This window comes from Melospiza georgiana, chromosome Z, assembly GCF_028018845.1.
Source record: "Melospiza georgiana isolate bMelGeo1 chromosome Z, bMelGeo1.pri, whole genome shotgun sequence".
In the NCBI taxonomy this organism is placed as follows: Eukaryota; Metazoa; Chordata; class Aves; order Passeriformes; family Passerellidae; genus Melospiza; species Melospiza georgiana.
This window is the reverse complement of record NC_080465.1, coordinates 30,069,876-30,092,812: the sequence shown is the minus strand read 5'-3', so window position 1 is coordinate 30,092,812 and position 22,937 is coordinate 30,069,876. Positions and strand designations below refer to the sequence as shown.

General features: G+C 36.8%; 1 protein-coding gene across 3 annotated transcripts in view; it reads right to left on the bottom strand.

The window, feature by feature from the left end:
- TLE1 (TLE family member 1, transcriptional corepressor) overlaps positions 1-22,937 on the bottom strand; it is a 77,161-nt gene that overhangs the window by 15,849 nt on the left and 38,375 nt on the right. For all 3 annotated transcript variants that reach the window (XM_058043272.1, XM_058043274.1, XM_058043275.1), the window contains 8 exons: positions 20,741-20,945; positions 19,974-19,990; positions 11,911-12,027; positions 8,841-8,894; positions 7,069-7,221; positions 6,076-6,220; positions 5,188-5,378; positions 3,681-3,757 (listed from right to left, as the gene is read on the bottom strand). In XM_058043272.1, the coding sequence (XP_057899255.1) occupies positions 3,681-3,757; positions 5,188-5,378; positions 6,076-6,220; positions 7,069-7,221; positions 8,841-8,894; positions 11,911-12,027; positions 19,974-19,990; positions 20,741-20,945 (959 nt within the window). The remainder of the gene's footprint in view (positions 1-3,680; positions 3,758-5,187; positions 5,379-6,075; positions 6,221-7,068; positions 7,222-8,840; positions 8,895-11,910; positions 12,028-19,973; positions 19,991-20,740; positions 20,946-22,937) is intronic.

Genomic DNA, 22,937 nt, shown 5'->3' with positions numbered 1-22,937 from the left:
TACCATCTGACATGCTGAGGAGAGTTCAGGATAATTAATTCACTACCCAAGAATATAGGAAATTAACTAAACTACCTGCCAGCTACTCTAAGTACTCAGATTGATGTACAAATGCACACAATTCCTGCCTACTAAAGTGAGGTCTTAAAAAAAAATCCCTCAAAAACTTCCACTTCATCCCTTCAATTCAAGCAGACTTCTTTAACTAGCCGAACAGTACCACCCACAGCAAAATAAGAAAGCAAAAAGTTCCTTCCATTCACAACTGCATTTTGCTTTCAGCTTTTCTTTGCACTCCAGCTCATTTTTAATTGTAGTTATCACAAAAAAACATTAATATCTGAGTGTGTTGTTTCATCATATAGAACAAAATGCCAAGAAACAATGATAGATATGTTTGTACAGAAATGACTTAATTTTCATCTTCAAACATGTCACCAAATGATTCTATTTAGAGATAAATGGCAGGGATGCACACAGCCCTTAATCTCCTATAATACAGTAAAATTAGCTGTCCTTTACAATATCTCTCATTGTACATTCACTGTAAAAGTATGAAGATCTGAAGAACAGAACAGAACTGAAATCAAGCAATTCCAAAAGAGTATAGTGTACCTCTCCACAAACACAGTGAAAAGACAACTTACAAGTAGAAGCAGGAAGATTTAACATTTACCACGTAAAGTTTTCCTTTTCCTACTAGAATTAGAAACATATATTTTCAGCTGCTTTCACTGCCCAGGAAAACACGCTGAGAAATACATTTGTTCTCAATACTAACATTAATTCAGAATTTTATACACCAAGGAAGCAGTACTGTGGACATAAATCTTACCACTAATCTTGAAACTCTGTATTTAGTCCAAAATCCAGCTATTAAAAGGCATGGTTCACATAAAACAGAAATCCATAAGAATGTTATTTCAGCAGCTATAGAACACTAAAAGCTAAGTACTTGTTAGAAAGACTATGCAAAGAAAAAAAAAATTAGAGCAACACACCAAAAACTTACAGTCCAGGGCATATTTAAAAGCATCAGAACAAAAGCATTCAGGACTCAGACACCACATGTTAGTGTCCAAGTGGGTTTTTAACAGGCTACACATTTTTCTAACAAGAAGATCAATAACAGACCTCAGAATATACAAGGCTTACAAAAACCTGGGTGCTATCAGAAGCGTCTTTCTTTAGAAAGAAGGGAGCATAATTTTCTCTTGGGTCAAAAAACAGTATAATATAACCATTGATTAAAAATGTGCAGCCTAAAGCATACACATATGAGTGGGGATTCAATAGTTCAATTCAAAAATTCTCTGTAGCACTTGCAACAAGACTCACTAAAACTTCACATCTAATAAAACAAATTCAATGCGTCAGCCTATCGGCAATCAAGAAAAAGCCCGACTTTGAAAACAAACAAAGCATACTTCACCAGTTTGCATGATTATATCTGCTCTCTACAGAAACTACAGGAGAAAAACCTGAAGTAGGTGAGATACTTGCAAATGCTGCAGGTAGCAGACAGCATCTAGCCAATCAAGACTAGAACATGAGATTGTTTTATAGCTGTCAATGGAAAGACAGTTCCACAAGTTTATAAAAATTTTAGACTTGCTTCACTAAGATAAGCAAAGAAGTAATTTTAGAAGAAATGTACAAGTAACATGACCACAAAAACCCCCAAACACTGCAGAACACATTAAATGAAGTGGTGACTAGGGCATATGTATCGAAGCAGGCAACATATGAAGCAGTGTGAATGAAGTGGTAAAAACATTTAAAAAACCCAAGCAACTCCCACAGTTTCCCCCCACTCCTGATTAATTCAGCTAAATTACCAGGATACAAAGTAGACCAGTATACATATGCTGTCCTTGAACAGTGTAACAACTAGAACTCAGCCACAGAAAACTTCTGTGAACAAAATTTCTGAACAAAAATAGGTTTCACTAGATTACAATATAAAATATTGCAAGGCAATGAAATATGTTACTGAAAGCTTATGAACACACTTGTTTAGAAGTAAAAACATAGAGCCACTCAATTATATGATTTTCAAAAGCATTTAATTTAAGTATGCCAAATTGTATGACAGTCAGCAAGACTATGTCTGAGTTTTGAGTACAAAGCCTGATCCTTACTGCACTAAATTTAAATACACCACATTTGATACACAACTCCAACTCACTGAGCCCTCACTTCACTAATCTTGTCAACACACCACCAGCTCTAAGTACAACCAAGATTTAACAGGTTTCTCACACTGTCAACAGATAGCTAAGCCTGTTCCCAGAAGCATGGTGGATAACCACAAAAACACATTCAGGATGGCTTTCCAAACCAAGTCTGTTGCTTCCCTATTGTTATAGGAAAAAATCAGAAGAAAACATACTTTTTTTTGGCCTGTAATCTGGTATTCTTTCAAGGATGTTTGCAAGACTGACATTAGAAGGTATCACTAGTCCAAAATCAAAGCAAACAGAAATGCATGAGTATATAGTTTTCACCACAGCCTGTCAGACAACTTGGCATCCTAAAAGTAATAGTTTCTAAATGTTTCCTGAAACTGCAAAAGGAAAAATTAAATATAGATTGGTAAATAGGCATTATGAAACATTAACATCCTGCACAGAAAGTCCAATGTGTTAAATAAGTTTCAAAATTATGTAAGCAGCTAGTTAGAGAAAAACTACTCTAATTGCAAGCTCCTGTTGAATGAGAAGTCAGGACTGACTGTCAAGTGTGAACAAAGAACAGGTTCTAACAGAGTGTTGAAAAAACTGTTAGGAGTGCTCTCTGCCTCATTCTCTCCAGAAAAAACAGCTGAATTAAATTTGCTCTGTTAGTACCCACATAGACTACCCGTCCAGAAATACGTAAACATTAATTGTGTATTTTCAGAGGTCATATGTGCTCATGAGTCTACTGCACTGGTGAAGTTCAGGGTCAATGGTCTACCAAAGCCAAATTACTGAAACATTTCATGTATGCTGCTGAACTTATTTTATTGAGACACCAATAAGTCGCAGCATCACAGAACCATTTTATTTAATAACTGCTTCACCAATAACCAAAACTTTTAAATAAAAATACTTATTGTGGAACCTCTTCTATGCACCACCTGCTCCACAACTGCTTCATCATCCTTTTGCTCTCCAGCTGCACTCACACAAAAGTTCTAAATAGCTTGCTCCATTATGCAAAGTGTGTGTAATCTGTTGCTAAAGTAACTGCTCCAGATACGTCCTGTCATCAGTTGCAGACTCCCATGCCTGATAAAACAAGTGCCAGACAAGGAGTCTGCAAGTTTGCAATACACATTTATCCTGATGTAGTGCAAATTTTAGTTTCAACATATTTTTATCTAACACGTTTTATCACTATTTACTGTTTAGTTTGTCATCCCCTTAACTTTCCCCAGAAAGAATGAAATAAAAAAAGCCTTAACATTTACCTTCAACGACTTGGAAATAGGTTGTTAGGAAATACATACCTGTTTTGGGATATTACAACTACCATTTGAGAACTTTTATGCTGCAGGTTTTACCTAGAGAAGTCTAAAACACCCTCTAAAAACAACCAAACACCACCCCCCGCTTCGGAATACCTGTTCACTGACAAATATAACTTCATTCCCTCTAAATATTGCAGAAGTTACCAAAATGTTAAAAGTTACTTACGGTTTTCCCCCAGGAATCCCTGCTAGATTTGGAGGGATTCCAGGTACTCTCATGTGAGGAGGAGGATCAAACCCAACCTGACAACAAAAAGTGAAGTAATCTTACACTTGGAATTTCTCATCCATTTCTCAGCAAGTCTCTTTTCTCCACTCCCAAGATACTCTGCATTTAACCAAAAGGTGGCTTTTACCCACAGTATTAGACAACTCCACTGCCCCTCCACTGGGGGGCAAAACCCAGACCTTTTCCCTGAGCATTCTTTTGATAGAAGCACTCATACGAAAGCAGAAAATAATTTATCATGCACTCACACACTGAGCATTACCCAGCAGTCCGGGTTAGCAGGGAGAGTCCTGTGTTGGCCCTGGAATCAGAGTCCATGTCAGCAACAAGCTATGCCAGCGCTTTTCACTCCTGGGAGAGCTAGCACGTACTCAGGCTGGCACAGTGAGGTGCTGGAAAGCAGCTCTGGGCCCCAGCTAGGATCTCAATACCTCCACAGCATTCTGTGTGGGCACAGCAGCTGAGAGATCTCTCAGACACATTGTGGGGTGCAAACAAGCTCATCCACAGCTTAAAAAAAAACAACATTCTCTTTACATACTGCAATTTCACTGGATTTTTATATCTTGAGTATGTTTATCAAATAATCCAAGCAGAAAAAGTTGACCAAAAAGTCTTAGTTTTTCTTCTGAACGTTATACTCAAATAAACATTGTTATTACTTTAAAAGGAGGGTGTAAGCTATTTAAAATTTGAACATTTTCACACAAAAGCCCTGTTTACCAGTTTGAAAAAAGTGGTCGTAGAAACAGTAATGAGAAGTTGACAAGCATAAATCCAACTTCCCAAATTTACAAGTAGGTAAGTTTATGGCAGCTTTCTGCATAGACAAAGCTCATGTTTAGAGAGTCAGGACCCTAGGTTATTCTGTGTGACAGCCACTATAACTACTAGGTTCCATTTACTTACTACACCCACAACTGCAACTATTCTTAACACACCTGATCTCAGAGCTCCAAAATAGGTACTGACCAATTTCTCAAGTTGATTTCCACAAAAAAACCCAAAAAAACAGGTACAGAGACCCAGATAAAAAAAAAAAAAACTTTTACATGCTTCAAGATTAATTTGTTATGTCTATATGGAATACAAATGTGGTTCAGCAACCAAAAAGCAGATTAAATACTTTGTGTGTACCAAAACTACTTTTTCAATTACAGCAGCACAAAATAATGTTTTGGTCTTTATTCATCAGTTAAAAACCTGATGAAGGTGAAGGACAAAGAAAACATACACTAATACACTGAAATTCTTTGCTTTCAAGGTGCAAATTTGTTTCTTCAGCCACACAGCAAAGCGAAGCATGCAGTGAAGCACGCAGTGAAGCTGTCAAGCCTCTGGCACTGTTATGAGTTGGGAATTCTGCAGTGGTAAATGAAGCATGCGGCTTTTCTCAGTGAACCGCAACTCACAGGGCTGAGATTGCATGCAACGTATGGCCTACCATAGGAGATCTTCCATAGGCGACCACGGCAGCTGCAGCAGCAGCAGCACTCATCTGGGGTGACATATTGTGCAGACTGGCATAGGCTGCCCCTGGACTGGTTAACTCTCCATTCATGCCAGCGTGAGGTACCATTCCAAACGGAGCAGGGTATGGTCCTGGTACTGCCAACGGGGTCCGCAAACCTGCAGCTACAGAATCATGAAATTAAGTGGGTTTATTTATGTATTCCTGCATACAGGAAAGAAGCCCCTTTTTTTCCTCTCCTAAAACACCTCGCCTTCCCCCCTCACATGCTGTCAAGAAACATTGCCATAATTTGTCAGTACCACCAGCTCTTTTCAGTGTAAATAAGATCTACTGAAGTCTGAACTTGCTGATTACTTCTAGCAATCTCTTCTAGCATTACCTATTTCCATTTCTGTAATATTCCCCTGTTTACATTAATCTCTTCTTTGCCAAATTAAGCAGTAAAGCTGACAGACATGGTTTACACAGCTCATGTCTGAAGCAACTGTGTGTACCAGCCTGAATAGCAAAAGTAAACTTTCCCCGGCATTTGTCAAGCTGTGCACTGCAGCAAATATTAGTAGATTCAGACAAAGACCGTAGAAGAGATTGCATGCAGAGTATGTACCAGAAACTTCTGAGAAGTCTTTTTATATTGCATTCAGTCTCTGGATTATTTGCAAAAAAAGATAAAGACAAAAGTAAACAAAGAAGACTAAGAGACAGAAAGATATTCAAACTCCTGATAATCCAAACATCTGCTTCTCATCAAGCCCTCTCTTGATATCAAGAACAAAGCAATATATTTAGTTAGCAGTCACATGTGTAAAAAAAAGATTAATTCTGGAACCATAAAAAACCATGAGGTAATGCATTTACCAGCTTGGTTAACCAGAGGGTCCATTGTTGGAGGTTTGCCAAGGCCTGGACGGAGTCCTGGAGTTGCACTAGTGCCTGGGGTTGGCACATCACCTCGAGGAGTTGGTGTGCTGGATTTCAGAACAGGCGTGCTGGCTTTTTCATGCTGGTATCATTAAACAAATTAAATGAGTATTATTTTTAATCCAGGCCATATTATACAATTTATCACAACAGCAGCTGGGATGCTGGGCACCTACTACCTAGTCCCTCAGCCAATTTTCATAAATCCACACAATGCTGTCAACATTAACTCGTGAGAGAGAAATGTTGACCTTTTTGATTGCTGCCAAAATTAAAATAAGAAACGTAGAAAGTTATTTTCCCTCTTCTACTGACATATAAAAAGGAATGCCTGAGCTAATTTTTTTCTTCAGGAAAATACAGTATGCATTACCAAACCACTTTAGTTTGAAATCATTAATATCTCAATTATTATTTGACACAGAAAAATCCAACTGCAAAAACCAAAATACCACCAAAATATAGTTGAGAGCATAAAAAAAACATGACAGAGAGAATCAGATCAAATTATTAGGGATAGTACAAGAAAAAGTCTCCAAGGAATAACAGCCTATTTAGAAGAGTTTAACAAAAAAGTCTGAAGAACTTCTTAGTGATTTTTACATGCCATGGTGGTTTTACATGCCATGTAAAACCATAAGTTATTGCTTCCAAAAAAACCACCAAGCCAATGCTTAAGCAACTCTTGCTCCTTGTAATAAATTTGCAATGCATTTGACAGAAATGTAGGAAATAGAAGAAATCAAAACAATGCAGAAAATACTGCTGAGGAAGAAAGCTCAATAATACTTTAAAGATCTGGGAAAACAGTAGGCAATTGCAGCCTCAAATGTTTAATGAGGGGTAATTTGTGCCACAAGTAGTTGCAGAAAAGTGGAGAGTCGGATTTTACAAGAAAGAAGACTAGCTGGACCACTGACTGCTACCTACCAGACCCATTTCCTTGGATTTGAGGGAAGTGGAACTTCCTGAAGAAGCTGTAGATGCTGGGCTGCTGGAGGCATCCTTCTTCAGTAGGCGGGCTTTATCAATACCGTTTTCACGGGGTGAATGAGTGGGACTTGCCCTTGGGGAAGAAGGATCCTAGAAACAATGGGAAGGGAAGAACAGCACAGAACTGCGTCATAAACTGGTACACAAACACCACTAAGGAGTCTATGGGAGAAAAAAAAACACAAAAAAACCCCACCAAACTAGAAGAATTTAAACAGTAAGTGCAAATGACAAGATGTTTTGTTATCTTTGTAGAAAAAAACCTGAAATCCCTTCATCAACCTAGAGAAGTACATGAAGTCATATAATAAGGAATCTGTTTTTATTGTACACTACATGTAATCATAAATTGTTTTCAAGCACAGAGCTTGCAAAGCATACCTAAGTACAAACTAAAGAAAGTGCAGCAAATGTGGTAAGAGAAGGAAGACCAACAGAAACCGCAGTAACTTGACACAGTTTTTATCATGTATGTTCTCCATGCTCTGCTAGTTGCAATAAACATTTCAAAAATCTCTTACAGGTGATAAAAACCTTGCTTATCTCTACCTTCAGAAGAAGAGGCAGACTCATGCTTTCACAGATTTCACAGAGTATTTTCAGTTGGAAGAGACCCACAAGGATCATTGAGTCCAGCTCTTAAGTGGAATGGCTCATACAGGGATCTTTATATGCCATAATAGCTGCCACATTTTTGCTAAACACCATCTGTAATTGCCTTGCCACTTACATCTACAGAAAAACTGAAATCACCTCTCAGGTGATTATTTTTTCTCTGTTCCAGAGGCACTCTCTGCATTTACTCTAACTTGAAATAGCCAGCCCCATGAGTTACAATGCTATCAGAGCTCTGCAGGTTCTCCACGCTCCTCTGGCTCATAAGAATAGCACCAGGGAGAAATCACACCTCACAAAAGGGCTATAAGTCTACTGACTGATTATTAAGCAGTTTCATTGTAAGCCGACCTTCTGAAAGGATTACTAAAATCACTAGTTGGACACCCATTTTTCTACTTGGCTGACATTGTTTGGGCACCTTGGGCTGCTGAGGGCACTTCTCTCCCTACCAGCTTCTCTCCGTTTCACAGACCTGAAGAACCTCACTACCATATTCAGGCTTCCTAAATCTGTGTGCTATAGGAAATAAAAGATGAAGAAAAGGGGGCACCCATCCCTTTACCTTGATGCCATTACCAAATCTCAGCCCTGGAGAAAAAAAAAAGTGTCTATAATCTTGTAGAAGTGTCTACAATCTTGTAAAATAACTTCATTCTAGAAAAACAGCATTTATGGAAAATGTCTTTAACATAGGAGATTAAAATACAAGCAATTTTTAAGGTATTTTTTTAAATAACAACCCTACTATGAAATAGAACATTAGATAATGTCTTCCTTCCTTTTTCATTCAAAGACAGGAGTTTGAAAACCTCAGCCTTCCACATGCAGTTCACCACAACCCTCTACACTACAGGGCAGCTGTGAAGTGTCAGAATGTTAACTGCGGAGAGAGAAGACCTGGACAAAGCAGCAGAAGAAAAAACTGAGAAGGCAACCAGATAAATCTCAGAGGAAGACATAGTACTAATAAAAAGGAGAAGTTGTGAATATTTTAACATATCCACAGAGGAATATTTTTCTTCTAACAACTAAATGTACTTTTCCTTTCACCTTTGGGCAAACGTCAAGACTACAAAAATGAAAAAAGTTACCTCATTGGATACATCTACAACCAAGTTATCGTCACTCTTGTCCCCATCACTGTCCTATTAAAAATAAATAAATATAGTGTTCATTTCAATTAGTACAATAAGAGCCCAGACAGAAAAATTACGCATCTACTCAGACATTTTTTGTTTTTCCTAAACAAAAAACAAACAGCCTTTCATTAAGTTATTAGCAGCAGGGACAATAATTAAAAAAGAAACACAACACCTTATTTCTGCTATAATAGTAAAACCCAAGTAAGGTAGAACTAGTTGAAGAATGGGGATCTCACCATCAGTCAGCAAGATGGTCCAAAACCCACCCTTCAATACCACCATAAGCAGTGTTATCACTTCCCCTAAAAGAGAAAGGTACTCTGTTCATACACTAAACTTGTGTTAATTTGGAGAAAGTACTGTTTGTGCATACCTGGAAAAACACCAAAAAACAGATGTCAGGAAAATAGAGCTTTTTGCCATGTTTGATGAATCATCTTTCTTAAAGTGATAGTACCATTTTCCCCCTTTTACAGAAAGGCAAGTTTTGGAATCAAAAGTTCTGGGAAGAAAAAACTTCAGAAATGCCAAGGAATTTCAACATTTCTGCCCAAGAAAAGCAAAATACTTGGATGTTCCTAAACAGAAATGTTCTGCTGCAGCTTGTCAAACTGCATTTTGACTGTTTCACTTAGACTGATGTTCACCTGATCTGGTCTACTAATGACTGCTGTCACTGTAGTGCTCCTGGTCCCTTGCTCCAACTGGGGCCAGGATGCCCCAGTAGACACATTCAGATACAGAGGTCTAGTGATTTCCACAGCACCCCAGAGTGTTTCAATCAGAAGGCAAGTCCTAACTCAAAATCAAACAAAGAAATGAAGTGAATGTCAAAACTTTAAATTTTTGTGGGAAGAAGTTTGACATTTCCAATAAAAGTACTTTTAGTTAAAAAGCTTCTACACAAACAAACCAGACATACAAGATTGCTCAACTATCCTCCATCTCTTGCTTTTAAAGTGTTTGAGCTTTCACACATAAAACTAAATACTTTCTCTCACTTCAGGCCACAATGCTTTAAAAAAACAAAACCAAGCCACCCAAAACCAACCAAACAAAAAACCCAAAACCAACCAACCAAAAGAAACACCCACCAAAACTGAACTGAAAAATGCTCCCTAATCAACAGGTAGTTTCAACCCTTCCCTTCTGTTAACAGCTGAATCTTGCTCCAAGAAATAACATAATAGGGATATTAGGGATCCAAGAGCGCCAATGGTCATTCTATTTGCAACTCAGGAACCTATCCAATCAACACATGATAACAAAAGACTTGGAAGCTTTAGCTCCATTTATCTGCCATCTCCTGAGAAGCATGAAGCACCCAGAGTGCTAGAACAGGTGGGAGAATGTGGGAGAAGGTGCACTGGTTTGCCAGAAATGCCCCTCTGGAGGAAGACAAAAATAGTTGCAAAGCCATGTTTAAGTGAACCCTAGCAACTCGGTCATCTTAATAAATAGAAACTTCCTGGGACTATCAAAGGCATGTCCAGTAACTTCTACCAATATCAGAAGTCTCCTCACTAATAAATTCATGCAGTGAAACTATATTGGTACTAATATGAAAATTAGTCAATAGTTAAAAAGGGGAAAATAATTCACTTTTTATTATTATTCCAAAGCTACAGGTCCTACAACTCATTTATGTGCCTTTTGACAAAAGCAGTATTTCCTTGTTGCTACAAGGGATTAATCTAAAATGAGCTCAAAATCAGCAGATCTGTATTTGCTTAATTGGTGGGCCTTCCAAAAACACTTATCTTCAAGATTAGAATAAATCTGGAACTTTCCAATATCCTTGGATATTTTTTAACTTGATGCTGCCTTTAGCTGTAAAATCCATGTCAAACAGAGGGCAACATTTAAAATGTGGATTAAAAACTGCTTCTACTGTGCAATAGCATCCTTTACATTTCCTTATGGTAGAAACACAAGAAAAACAAGTAAGTTAAGCTTTTCCTTCCTTTTTTTATATCAAGCATACCTTAAGAATGCTTAATCTCCAAATATTAAAAATGAGAAATGCCAATAGAGTATCAAACCCTTAAAGTTGAGGGAGTAAGATGGGGAAGTTTGCCAAACCCTTCTGTAATCAAAACATTATTATTAGAAAGTGGTGGAAATACAACTTGTAAAGCCATTAACAGCACTAAAATATCTAATAGCTGCTCAAAGACATTATCCAAGTGGAGAGAAATTAAAATTACCCTACCAAATACTGAGAAAATAAAATGGCACCTAATTTTGTCTTGGGTTTCAGTAACCAAGAACTAATCAGTGATCCGAATCACATAAACCAGATAATTTGCCACATTATTGCTGTATTAAACTGCAGTATGTTCTAATAGATTTGAATTTTGCTTTTCAGTACTCTCTCAGACCAGTCCTAGTTTCTTAGGCCGGTTTAAGTACCATCCTGTGTTTTGGCTGAGAATTTAGACTTGAAGTCAAAAGCCTATGTGAACCTTCTGATGCTCACTCACATTGTTGCACTGAAGTGTCTCTTTAAAACCAAGCAACAAGCAAGCTAGTTAAAAATGCAGAACACAAAACTCTGAACTTTAAACATTTCAATTTACTTTCTGCTGGAATTGCCTTATCAGCCAGAAGTAAAATTCAGTAAGTTGGTACAGCTTGACAGCATATGCAATTTGTAATGGTAATTATAACTCAGCATGGTAATAGCTACTTATCATTACAATTTACCAACTCCTTTCAATAACAAAATTCTCCATCCATTTCTAACAAACCTGCAGTTTCTAGAGGAGTCCAGAAAGAATGTCAAACTCTGAAAAATGCCCCAGAGCACAGTGAATCCCAAACAGCTACTACTATTGAGGATTATTACTTCACAATATATAAACTACTGAATCACAACTCTTCCTAAGATTTGAATCTGTGCCTCTCTGGCACATATATTCATAGGAATGTTGCCTTGGTCTTCACAGCTCTTTTACTCCTCATACAAGCACAGTATGTGCAAATAAATTAATCATTTCCTAGACACAGATTTGCTTACATAGTGGCTGGAATCCTTATCATCCACCTTTCTCTTTTTGATGTCATTGGCATATTCAGGGCCATTCCTGCGTTTATCTGTGCTTCGTAGACTGTCGGGGACCAACAGAGAATTACTCTGTAAAGACAAAAACCAAGGTCAATCAAAGATTCCTTTTAGGATTCCTCCATATATTCCTAAAAACTCAACTTCATGTGATAGATGTTTTAGAAATGTGATACGTACTTAAGTCTTTTAATTCAATTTCATTCAAAACAAAGTCCTCCAGGCAAACATATACAGCTCCACACATTCTAAGAAGCTTGGCTTTTCATTGTTCAACTTATCAAAAGTTTAGTTCACTTGTCACTCACCATCTATTTAACTAATTAATTCAACTGAATTTATTGTTTAGGAGAAGAAGAAGGCTTGCAGTTTATTCATGAGCAAGTAACAACAATTTAATTATTTTTTTAATGTTCAGATTACATATAATAAAAGGGATTTACTACACAATCCGATTGATCAGTCACTTTTCGAGCATCATAAATAGATGTGGCTTTGGTACCTACACCTGCAGGTATGGACAGATAAACAGCAGCTTGCCTTTAATGCCTAAAATAACAAGTATGTGCTGAATATGGTTATGCAGTAATCAATTGTTAGCTGGAGTTAACTCCAATTTGATTCCTTCAACAAATAGATTGCAAACAAAGATCAAATATTTTTACTTCCAGCATAACATTCACTACTAGTGTGAAATTAAGGCTAAAGTGTTGCTTAATCAGACTTGATCTGAAAAACCGAGGCCAACACAGGCACACAAAAGACAAAAGCAAAGACTAATCTTTTCCTCAAACTACACGGACTGCTTTCATTCATGCTAAGTTATGCTAAGTACAAACTGTTGACCCAAAGAGCATTTTAGACATTTTTCAGTCACATGACAATTTGATATGCCTGTGATTCCCGATTCCCATCTCCATCTCAGTTCCAGCTAAAGCATTAAAATGTGTTACAATGAGTTCTTTTAAGTGCAGGATTAGCATATGCAAGAGGGCAATTTGTTCACTGATGTGTTAATGCTGCGAACAATACTGAATGGGTTGAGAAAAAAATCTCCTTTCACAAAGACCTGGTAAGCCTAGATCCTAAAAGCCAAGTACATGCTTACATAAATAAATATAGGCTCACATAAATATATAAGTAAACAGGCGTTTACATCCAGACACATCTCTCTCAAGAGAGAAGTCTAATACCAACATGAACTTCGGTGTAAGCCTCAAAGGACATATTTAGATCTACCCAAGAGACAGATATTTACTTTAATATATCATAAATTTATACAAATAGCCAGTGAACTGTGCACTGAATAGCTTCCCCTTCAAAACCTGAAGACATGAAGATAGTTTTGCTCAGACACAAATGTTTAGCCCCAAGGAGAAGGACAAGGAAACAGGGTACATAAGGCAATCTGAATCCTCTTTTTCCTAATTCAGAAGCTGCACTTTAAAGCCAACTCTAAGCTCTTTTATTCATGACTATTCAAGCTAAACAAATGCCAAAGGGCTTACATAAAGCATATAGGAGGGTCTATTGAAATTCAGTATAAAGAAGCTCAAAATAATGTCTTTACCGAAATGTTTTGTGGCTAAAAGGTGGGCTTGTTGGATCATTGAACTAATTGCCTTGACAAATACATTCGGAATTTAACCCCTTATCTCCTCCCAGATGCACACAAACTCAGGGATTCACTAGTCTGAAAACCATTAAAACTAATTTTCAACATTTTAATGTTAAATCCATCATGCTTGTGGCAGTAGAAGCATCTCCAGAAGCAGCAGAAACACCTTAAGAAGTAAGATGTCAGTTAAAACTTGACCAGAAGGTATCTTCCTCTTAAGGAAGAAAGTCTTTTGGTTAAGAGATACTTTCCTTAATAAAAATAAATAAAAATTTCTATTTTTCTACTGAAGAATTGAGATTAAAATAATTAAAGCAAATGCAGTAAAGAGAAAAAAGCTCCTCACTTTAGTTTAAAAAAATAAATGTACGAATAGCAGAAAGGTGGCAAAGAGGCAACACTTGGAAAAAATTTAGCAAGCTTGCTATTTGGAGTTACAGCTTGCAAATTGTGACAACCTATAGGCATAACTACTATAGCTAATCTTTTTTTTCCTTTTAAATCTACTCTACCTAAACAATGCTGACAATATTTTATACTGTTTGTCTTGTCGAATTTCAAAACTGTGAAATATAACATAGGAAATGCCAGTTCCCACTGGGTCCTAAACACCAAACAAAGATTATTAGATTTGTTTTTTCTCCAAAAGACTGGTTTCTCACACTAACATATAATTACATCACAAGCTTATTCTGCAAAACATATCCTCTATGGTCATACTCACACCACTTTTCTATAACTTATCACATTAATTTAAACCACTGTTCTCTGTGATCAGAGCATCCATGCTAGGAAGCTGTTGTAGAGCAGCTCATTTCCCAGCAGCTACATCAGAAATTGCAAATAAGATTCTGCTCTTTTTATGGCAAAATCTATGAGTAAACTCAAAAATTAAAAAGTTCCTGCTTTGTTTCCCACAGAAGTTCAAGAAAGTTCTAACAACTTTGACTAAAACCCGGTAAAGAAAAAACAGCTTGCTACTGTAAAGTGCTACCATAATTCAAACTACCAAATAGGTAAGATTTCATTCAACAATGTGAAAATATGAATATTTTCCAATAATGCAAATAGTAAATCGAGAACACTGAAGAACAAATTAAATAAATGAAAATACAAGAACTGGTAAAGAGATGATCATAGGTGCCTTGGGCTATTAATATCTCTTACCTTTGTAATGATAAGGTTCAGAGAACAGTGAGAACATACTAAAAGCCACCTTTCCTCATTTTATCTCTGGTAGAGTTTATACTTGCCGTATGCCCACTGTCAAACAGGGCCGGCCAGAAGGCAGCAGCAACAGCCTCACAACATTAGAGTTTCCTTATTTTCTCTTTTGAAGAATGATCTGTTTAGTTCTCCTAACTAGGTCTACTAACAACTGACTTATTTTCAAAAACGGGACAAGAATTCTTAATTTGGTTGTATTTTTTTTAAAATAACTTTACAGAAATTTTCAGCTGGGATAGCTCTTCAATAATGATTCAGCAAAAAGGGCAATAATGTATATATATATATATACATATATATACACACATGCAGTTTATATCCTAAAGAGAAACTGCATAGCATCAAATTTTATTTTGTCTTAATTTCAACAGATTAGATACATGACTGAGGATACTCCTTTCATACTTAAGAGTTCAGTTCATTAAGGATTATCAATGCAACATTTACAAATCATGAAGCTCAGGTCAGAGGAAGTGGTCAAAATCAGTTTAATGTGTTTTCCTATCAGAATTACCAGACTGTAAAAATGCTGTACAACAGGCAACTTGTGATCTGGAAGCAACTCTGCTGCCAGCAAAAGTTAAATACTGAAACCACCAGAAGGCAAATGTGAAACAAAAACCTGGTCCTGATGCACAGTAAGAATGTAGGCTCCCTACTAGGAATATAATGCCCTTTATTCAAATGCACCTCTTTGACTGCCACACTGCTCCCCACAGGAACCACTTCCCAACCTCAACTGGGCCAGAGGGGCAGGCTGAGAGCACCTCATTTATCCCATTACCCCACTTATAATACAGCACAGACAATTCATACAGAATAGCACATGCAGAACTGACAACTAACTTTATGCTGATCATTACATCAATTAAATAACAGTATTTACATTACATCTGTGCAGATGGTTCAACTGCACTTGGTCCCAATTAAGATGTTCTCTAGTGCTGGGCTCCTTAGTCCTCTCGCTCCCTCTTCCCCAAAGATGTGTGATGGCTTGCTCTGTGCTTGGCCATTCCCTGACTCGCTGTGCATCCCTCAGCCATCTCAGCCAGTTACCACAGCTAACGACCTGGGCTTGCCTGCTGTGCTCAGTAGAGCCTCTGTGGTTATTTTATGTAACCATGCACGGGACCGCTGCCCTGCCACTGCACCACACACCAGTGCTATCTACAGATATGCACAAATGGACAGGAACAGGTACAATTCCTTGCTGAGTAGGCAAAACAGGATCAAGTCTAACAACTACACCCAAAACACCAGTTGCTCCTTGTTAGGACTCACTGACAGGAATAGAGTAGATGCTGGAAGATGGACTTTAATATCCCCCAGACAGGTAAAAGAAGATTGCACTCAAAGCTATTCTGTTCCAGAATTACCAACTTCAATTTGTTCAATATGCTTACTAGAAACACGCATGTCAAAAACGCAAAAGCTGACTTAGGAAGTCAGTAAGTTTGTGTCAATTTACTCCTGATGGAAAGCTACTTGACCTCCCTTTTCTTTTCAAGTACCACTTTAATTTATTTTGAGTTCACAATCAGAAGACATTAACAAAGAATAAGTTGATTTCAATATTTTCGAGCTATTGTTTGTCAAAATCGAGGTATCCATAAAAACTTTTACCAGACCATCTCAAACCCATTGCCCTTTGTCATCAACCTTATGCTGCCTTCTATCAGCTACAAACTAAACTGCAACTGCTCTAGCAACCCAGAGCTCTTATATATCAGCAATCCCTGGAGCCATTCTTCCTTTAAAAAGTCCAAGAAACATACTTGTGGTATGCTGATCAGTACCATAGACTTCCATATAACAACTTCTATTAATTTCTTTCCCCCATTGAAAGAATTAAAACACAAAACAAAACCAGCTTGCTCATAATATCTTCAATGAAGTAGCACTCAGTTGTTCATGCCCAACTTCTCCAAGACTGGGAGATAAAGAATAGGATACAGAGCTCAGGGCATAGAATATTTTTCAACTGTAGGAAAAGAGCATTTGCTTTACAAAACAATAGCAATATTTATGCTTAACAATAAAGGCAAAAAAATATCTGGAAAAATTTATGAATACTTCCTAGGCCTTAGAAAATAAGCTCAGTATTTTTCATGAGGACAAAAAAAAAATACCAACTAATGTAAATCCTAAGCACACAATGAAGTAAGATTTCACTGTCTGAAAATTACTACTGTTACAACAGAGTGCATCAAAACATTTGCATTTCTGTGCTGTCCAAACAGGATACTAGACTACTGGGAAGACAAGTGATAAATGAAAATGTTAAATGTTAAAGCGGTTTGAAAACTGCTGCAAGCACATTTCCTAAAGAAGAAAAATGTGGATATCAAAGTTCTTTTCTATTGGTATCTCCCAAAGCTTTCAGATTCAGTTGCAAAACTTGCTTCCTTTTTCTGGCTTCACTACCTGCAGCCAGAATTTGCCACATTAGAAGGGACGCCTGCATTTGCACAATAACATGACCCAGTTTGGGACAGTTAAGAGATAAATTAGTCAAAACCCACCAGCCATTACCCACCTAGGCATGTAATTTAAACCTGACAACACAGTTTTAGCATTCATGTAGGAAGTATACTATTATTACTAACTTATATGTTACTCATTAGACAAATGAGTGAGATTTACCAAAAAACTTTTCTTCATTTTACTTTCTGGAACTTGAGCTAATATATACAAGAAAAACATCATGCTAATTTAGATATAACAAAAGTAGTTAAACTGGCCAAAATAAAAAATAATGAAACCATGCCTGTATATTAATTTATAAATACAAGGATGTCACTCATTTTTGTGTATTTCTACATATACAATACATAAAAGCTCATTACTGCTTATCTAAGGAGACTTTGAAAAAATAAATCCACATCTAATTTAAAAATTAATATGCTCCAATCTGTCACAGTGCACTTTAACCCAAAGTTATGTCACAAAAACCTCAATTTAAAACCCCACAGACAGGCGCTAAATTTTAACTTTTTGAGCCGACATTTCCAGCTTTTAGCTTTTACTGATAGGGCTTGAAGGTCATGCTAGACATATTTGATGGAAATCATACTGTAGAACTGCACAGTAACAGCAAACATCATGGTGGATACAGGTAACTTACAAACTGCCTGGGGTTTGTTGGCTTGGATGATGAAAGCATCCCTGTCAGGATTTTTAGCAGCACCATTACTTTTAAAATGCTGTTCTGAAAATCAAATTGATTTTATCTTGATGACCCAAATGTTGTAAAGGGATTTCAACCACACAAAACAACCAAACAAACCTGTTGCTATCCCTTGTGTACTTGGGACCCATATTCTATTATCCTTAAAACTGTATTTTACATTAAAAGAAAATTCCATTAAAAATGTAAGAGAATTAGAGAAGCTTGAAGAGCCCATAATTCCCAGCTGATCATTTTAGTCATAGAGTTGAACTTAACTATCTCTTGAGTTATTCTCTCATTGAAGGTGTCCTTTACTGCTAAGATTTTGATGTAACAATGTATTTAAGCAATTTTAAGTTCAAGTTCACCTGTATTCAGCTACTAAAGTTTAAGTTAGCTATGCAGTATTATCCTGAACTGAGGCCAAAAAGAAACTAGAATGACCATAGTGTAGTATCCAAAACTCAGGGTATCCACATGGCAAAATTCCTTTATGACATAAAGACTCAGATTATTTAAAAGTTAATTACTGATAAACCAACATAAAAACACTCTGCTTCGGGTAATAAGCAAGCAATCATCAGTTAGACATATGGATACAGAAGCAACTGCAGCAACAATTTTACACAGTTTAAGTAAAATTTACATCTATAGTAAACTAAGCAAGTGATCCTGCAACTCTCCCACAACCCAAAAGTGAGGTTTAATTTTTGATACTTTTCCTTCCATAGGCAAAAACTACTCTCAGCTACAAGATTAAGTCAGAGTCCAAATTTCACAATGCTAAGAACCTGACTTTAAATTCAAACCCTCGATCAAGATTACTTAAAATTAAAATTAATTAAACCAAATTGCATGATGGACAGGGCAGGAAGCTGGGACCAGGGAAAGGACATGAAACATATCAAATCAAAACATAGAGCCACCACTAGCTGGGGATTCCTGCAGTCAACTAACAGCACTCAAAGAAGTATGTCCCACACTGAGCAAAAAGCCCTGAATAAGTCAGAGACTTAATAAAAAACCCAACTTAAAATTATTTCTGCAGACACACAGTCATTAATAACATTAAGCAAGCTGAAATGAATGCTTCTTGCTTAGTAATTTAAAACTAAAAGACTGCTGCAAAAGATATGCAGATAGTTTCCAGTAAATAATTGTCAAGCAATTATTTGCTGGAAATAATTTTTATATATATTAAATAAGCAGCAATAAAAGCCAGAAATTTAGCACTGTACAACTATCTGTCAATTTTTCCTAGTTCTTGTCTTTTGTAATTGAGAAAAGGAACAAAATTGTAATTGAGAAAAGAGCCCAAATTCACCTCTGATGTAAACAAACAGAATGAGCTTTGTTACTTGAATTAAGTTGCACATGACCATCTCTAACAGATTAATACAGCAATATCACTTAAAACAAAATAGCATGAAAAGCAGCAAATAGTTCTTTAGAGGGATTTTCAGAGAAGGCCAAATCTATTACAGCTTCTGTCTACAGGGAAAAAAGTATCACTGTAGGAGTTACACCTGAAGCATAAATTAAGCAGCAGTGACATTAGTATGGCTTCAACATATGCAGTTAATAAAACCTCCTAGGGCCAAACACCATCATGACACATTTAAAATTCTCACAATTAAATTTCTCACCTGTTCTCCAACTCTGATTCCTGAAAATCCTAGAGATTGAAAATCTCAACTCTGGACTAAAAATGCTGTATTTGCAACATCCTTTTTGATTTGCAGCTTTGTGCCGCTTTCTGCCTTCAACAAGCAAACTAAAGTTCAAGTTTACCTAAAAGCATTCTGCTCAGAAACAAGACTCCTTCATACAGGCCATCAAACAGATGATCTGGGGTCCCGCATAAACCAAGACATATCTTAACAGAAAACACACACACCTTGTATCATGAAAATAACTAAAAGGAAGACAAAACAGACAAACAGCACATCATCTGATTATCACATTATTGGAAATGGAAACATTAGCAGGAATGTTGGTACTTACTGTGCCTGGCTCTCTGTCTGCTCCCGCAGTAACCAAGAAATGGACAGACATGCCCGTTCAGACACAGAGGCAAGAACAGAAATAAAAAAGGGGGGAAAAAAAATTAGAACACAAGCCACAAACAGTTTTAAAATGGCTTTTATTTATATAAGTCATTGCACATTCCTAATACAGTGATTTCCTGAAAATTACAGTATTTTGTAAACATGATTTACAGTTTAACCATACACAAAGCCTAGTTTTATTTCATGACAGAATAAATTATTTTCTTTTCAAAAATTAGTCAAGTGCAATTTTGCCCAATATTTAACTGAGTACTAGAATTTAAGCTTATGAAACTAAAGTAACAGATGCAATTATCTAAATCCTTTGCTTGAACACATTCACTTCAAAATTTAACTTCTTGTTCCCCCTACTTTCCCACCCACCCATTTAACAACATTACTTTGTTTGAAAAAAATCACCATTATGCAGTTTAACAATCTTCCACAATATGGTGCAGGCCACTGCTATTACAACTAAGCATTTACCAGGATGTCAAAAGGCCCTGCAAAGTATAGAGCAGGTGACACCTAGTGATCCCCTTTAAAATACTGAAAAATTCCAAGTTGAATTTTTCTTCAGTGGTTTATATGCAGACATTTTAAAGTTTGCCAACAGTTTTTTTTTTTTTCGTTCTATATAACTTGAATTCTTTAGAGATGCATATAATTTGCAGCAATGCGCAAATTTGACAATGTCCTAATCAGGCCTGCCATGCCTCTCACCTCTGTGGTGGTCTGCATCGTGATGCTTCTTGTCATCTTTTATTGCCAAGTGAGACTGCCCACCCAAAGCACTGGAGAGGGCAAGAAGGCCAGCACTGCTTCCAAGTGGAGGGATTCCTGGAGGCTGAAGTCCTGATGGATGCGGTGTTAGAGGCACTGGAGGTCCGTGGCCATGGGAGAGATGCTGAGCCTGCAACTGCTGCTGCTGTTCCCAGTGGTATCATCATCCCCAGAAGAACAAAGTACAGCAGACAGATTGGGAAGGATAAGGCAGAAGTTTGGTTAATTATTGAAACTCTATAGTGAATTTTGACATTTATTTGTTTCCTCTTAATATAGCCCCTCCCCTTTAACCCACCACACTATATAAGTGTGTTGTATCATGCTGTCTGAGGACAACTCTGCTCACATCCCAGAAAAACTTATTTTGCAGCCTGACACATAAGTTCAGCAATTATAGGTTGTTTTGGGCAGCTACTGCCTGCCACAGCATCTCTGACAACACAGAGCAGCAGCAGAAGAATCAAACACCTTTCCCTTTCCAGAGAAAGCTGTATCACTGCTCTGAAAAAAAAAAAAGTTCCAGCAGCAAGATTGGTTTAAACTCACATCCCTCTCTTTCCCCAGTTTGGAAGCAGCAAGTACCTTTCTATCCTAAATATTAAAGAATGTAAAAGATACAATGAACTCCATATTTAGTAAAGTTTCATTTGTATTTTATTCTAGCCAAGGTTTTTAAGGGAAAGAGGGGAAATTATTCATGACTTAATGCTCTGTTGAGGAGCCAGCTTTGAGCTGAAAATCCAGGTATTTTAGATAGCATGGAATTCTCAACAAGAAGCATGGTATTAATGAATACATCCACCTCTTTTAAAAGGAGTTTGCAAGATCAAAATCATAATGAGTGGACACACAACCCTGTAACCAATCTGCTAAAATAATCCGTAATTTTAGAAACAGAGTTTTTACGTTAGAATGTCTTCCCCATAGCTTAAGCATTTTCTAGTTAAAGCTTCCATGGTTTTATTAATGTTTACCAAGTTCAGCTATCCATTTGATTTGCCTAAAATGCTTAGCACAGTTTTTTATTTTTTTAGAAAATGAAGCTTCAAAACCACCTTTAGCTTAGTCATAGCTCCCATAATCTGCTCCAGGTTAACAGGTATTCTGCCTCTCTCTCCTGCTTCCTTGTGTCTGGACATGTCAATAGAAGACAGAACAATCCTCTCCACCTTGGTCACTCTCCCTCTGCTCAAGGCAGACACCAGGAAAAAGCTAGAGTGCCATCCAATTCACGGGATCAAAAAGGAGACAAATAAATGTATGTCTGAACAGGATGAACTCAAGTCTGACCAGGTGAATGCTAGTGGTCCTGCAGCAGCATGTAAAATTTTTACATGTACTGCTGGTAGCTACTGAAATCATTCCTGGACTGCAGTTTACAATATCTCACGCATCACACCAAAAAAACCTCAACTCAAAATAATGCAGCAATATTTAATCTGTTTCTTTATGTGTGAAGTCTTTTCAAGACAACCAGTCAACAATACCTGTATAACATCTACCGGCATATGAATGAATTTATTTATCACTATTTATATATATTACTACTGAACTCCTACACTTTTACTTCTCATAACCCCATCTCAAGACATGCCTTGAGCTGTTCATAAAATTATGCAGACACAGGGGCTGACATTCAAGAACTCTACACTGCACTTGCTAATTTTTCACTTTTCTGCTGTCCTAACTGTCATGCATTTACTTATTTTAAATTACAAGACAATCTTTAATTGTCTTGTAATCTCTAAATTACAATAAAGATTGTAATCTCTAAATTTCAATCTTTAAATTTACCACAATCCATTTAGTCAATTCTGTAAAGCCACATTTTTATCAAATCTTTCTCACACACATATCAGGAATTTATTTTTGAATGCTGTACAAAAAGCCATGCTAGTATACACTTCAAAACATACATCTGATCATCACCCTTTTCAGTTTGTTTGGAAAACAAGGTAAAAGAGAACTTACTATTATTCTTCTAATTTAATGAGTTTACAAAAGGCAACATTTTGAAGGAAGCTTTAGGAATCATTTTGATTTTAAAGTAGTTAACACAGTAGACCACTTTCTACAATATCAACCAGTTTTTGCTAGTAAAACTTCACTTAAATGAAGAACTATCAGTAAGGAG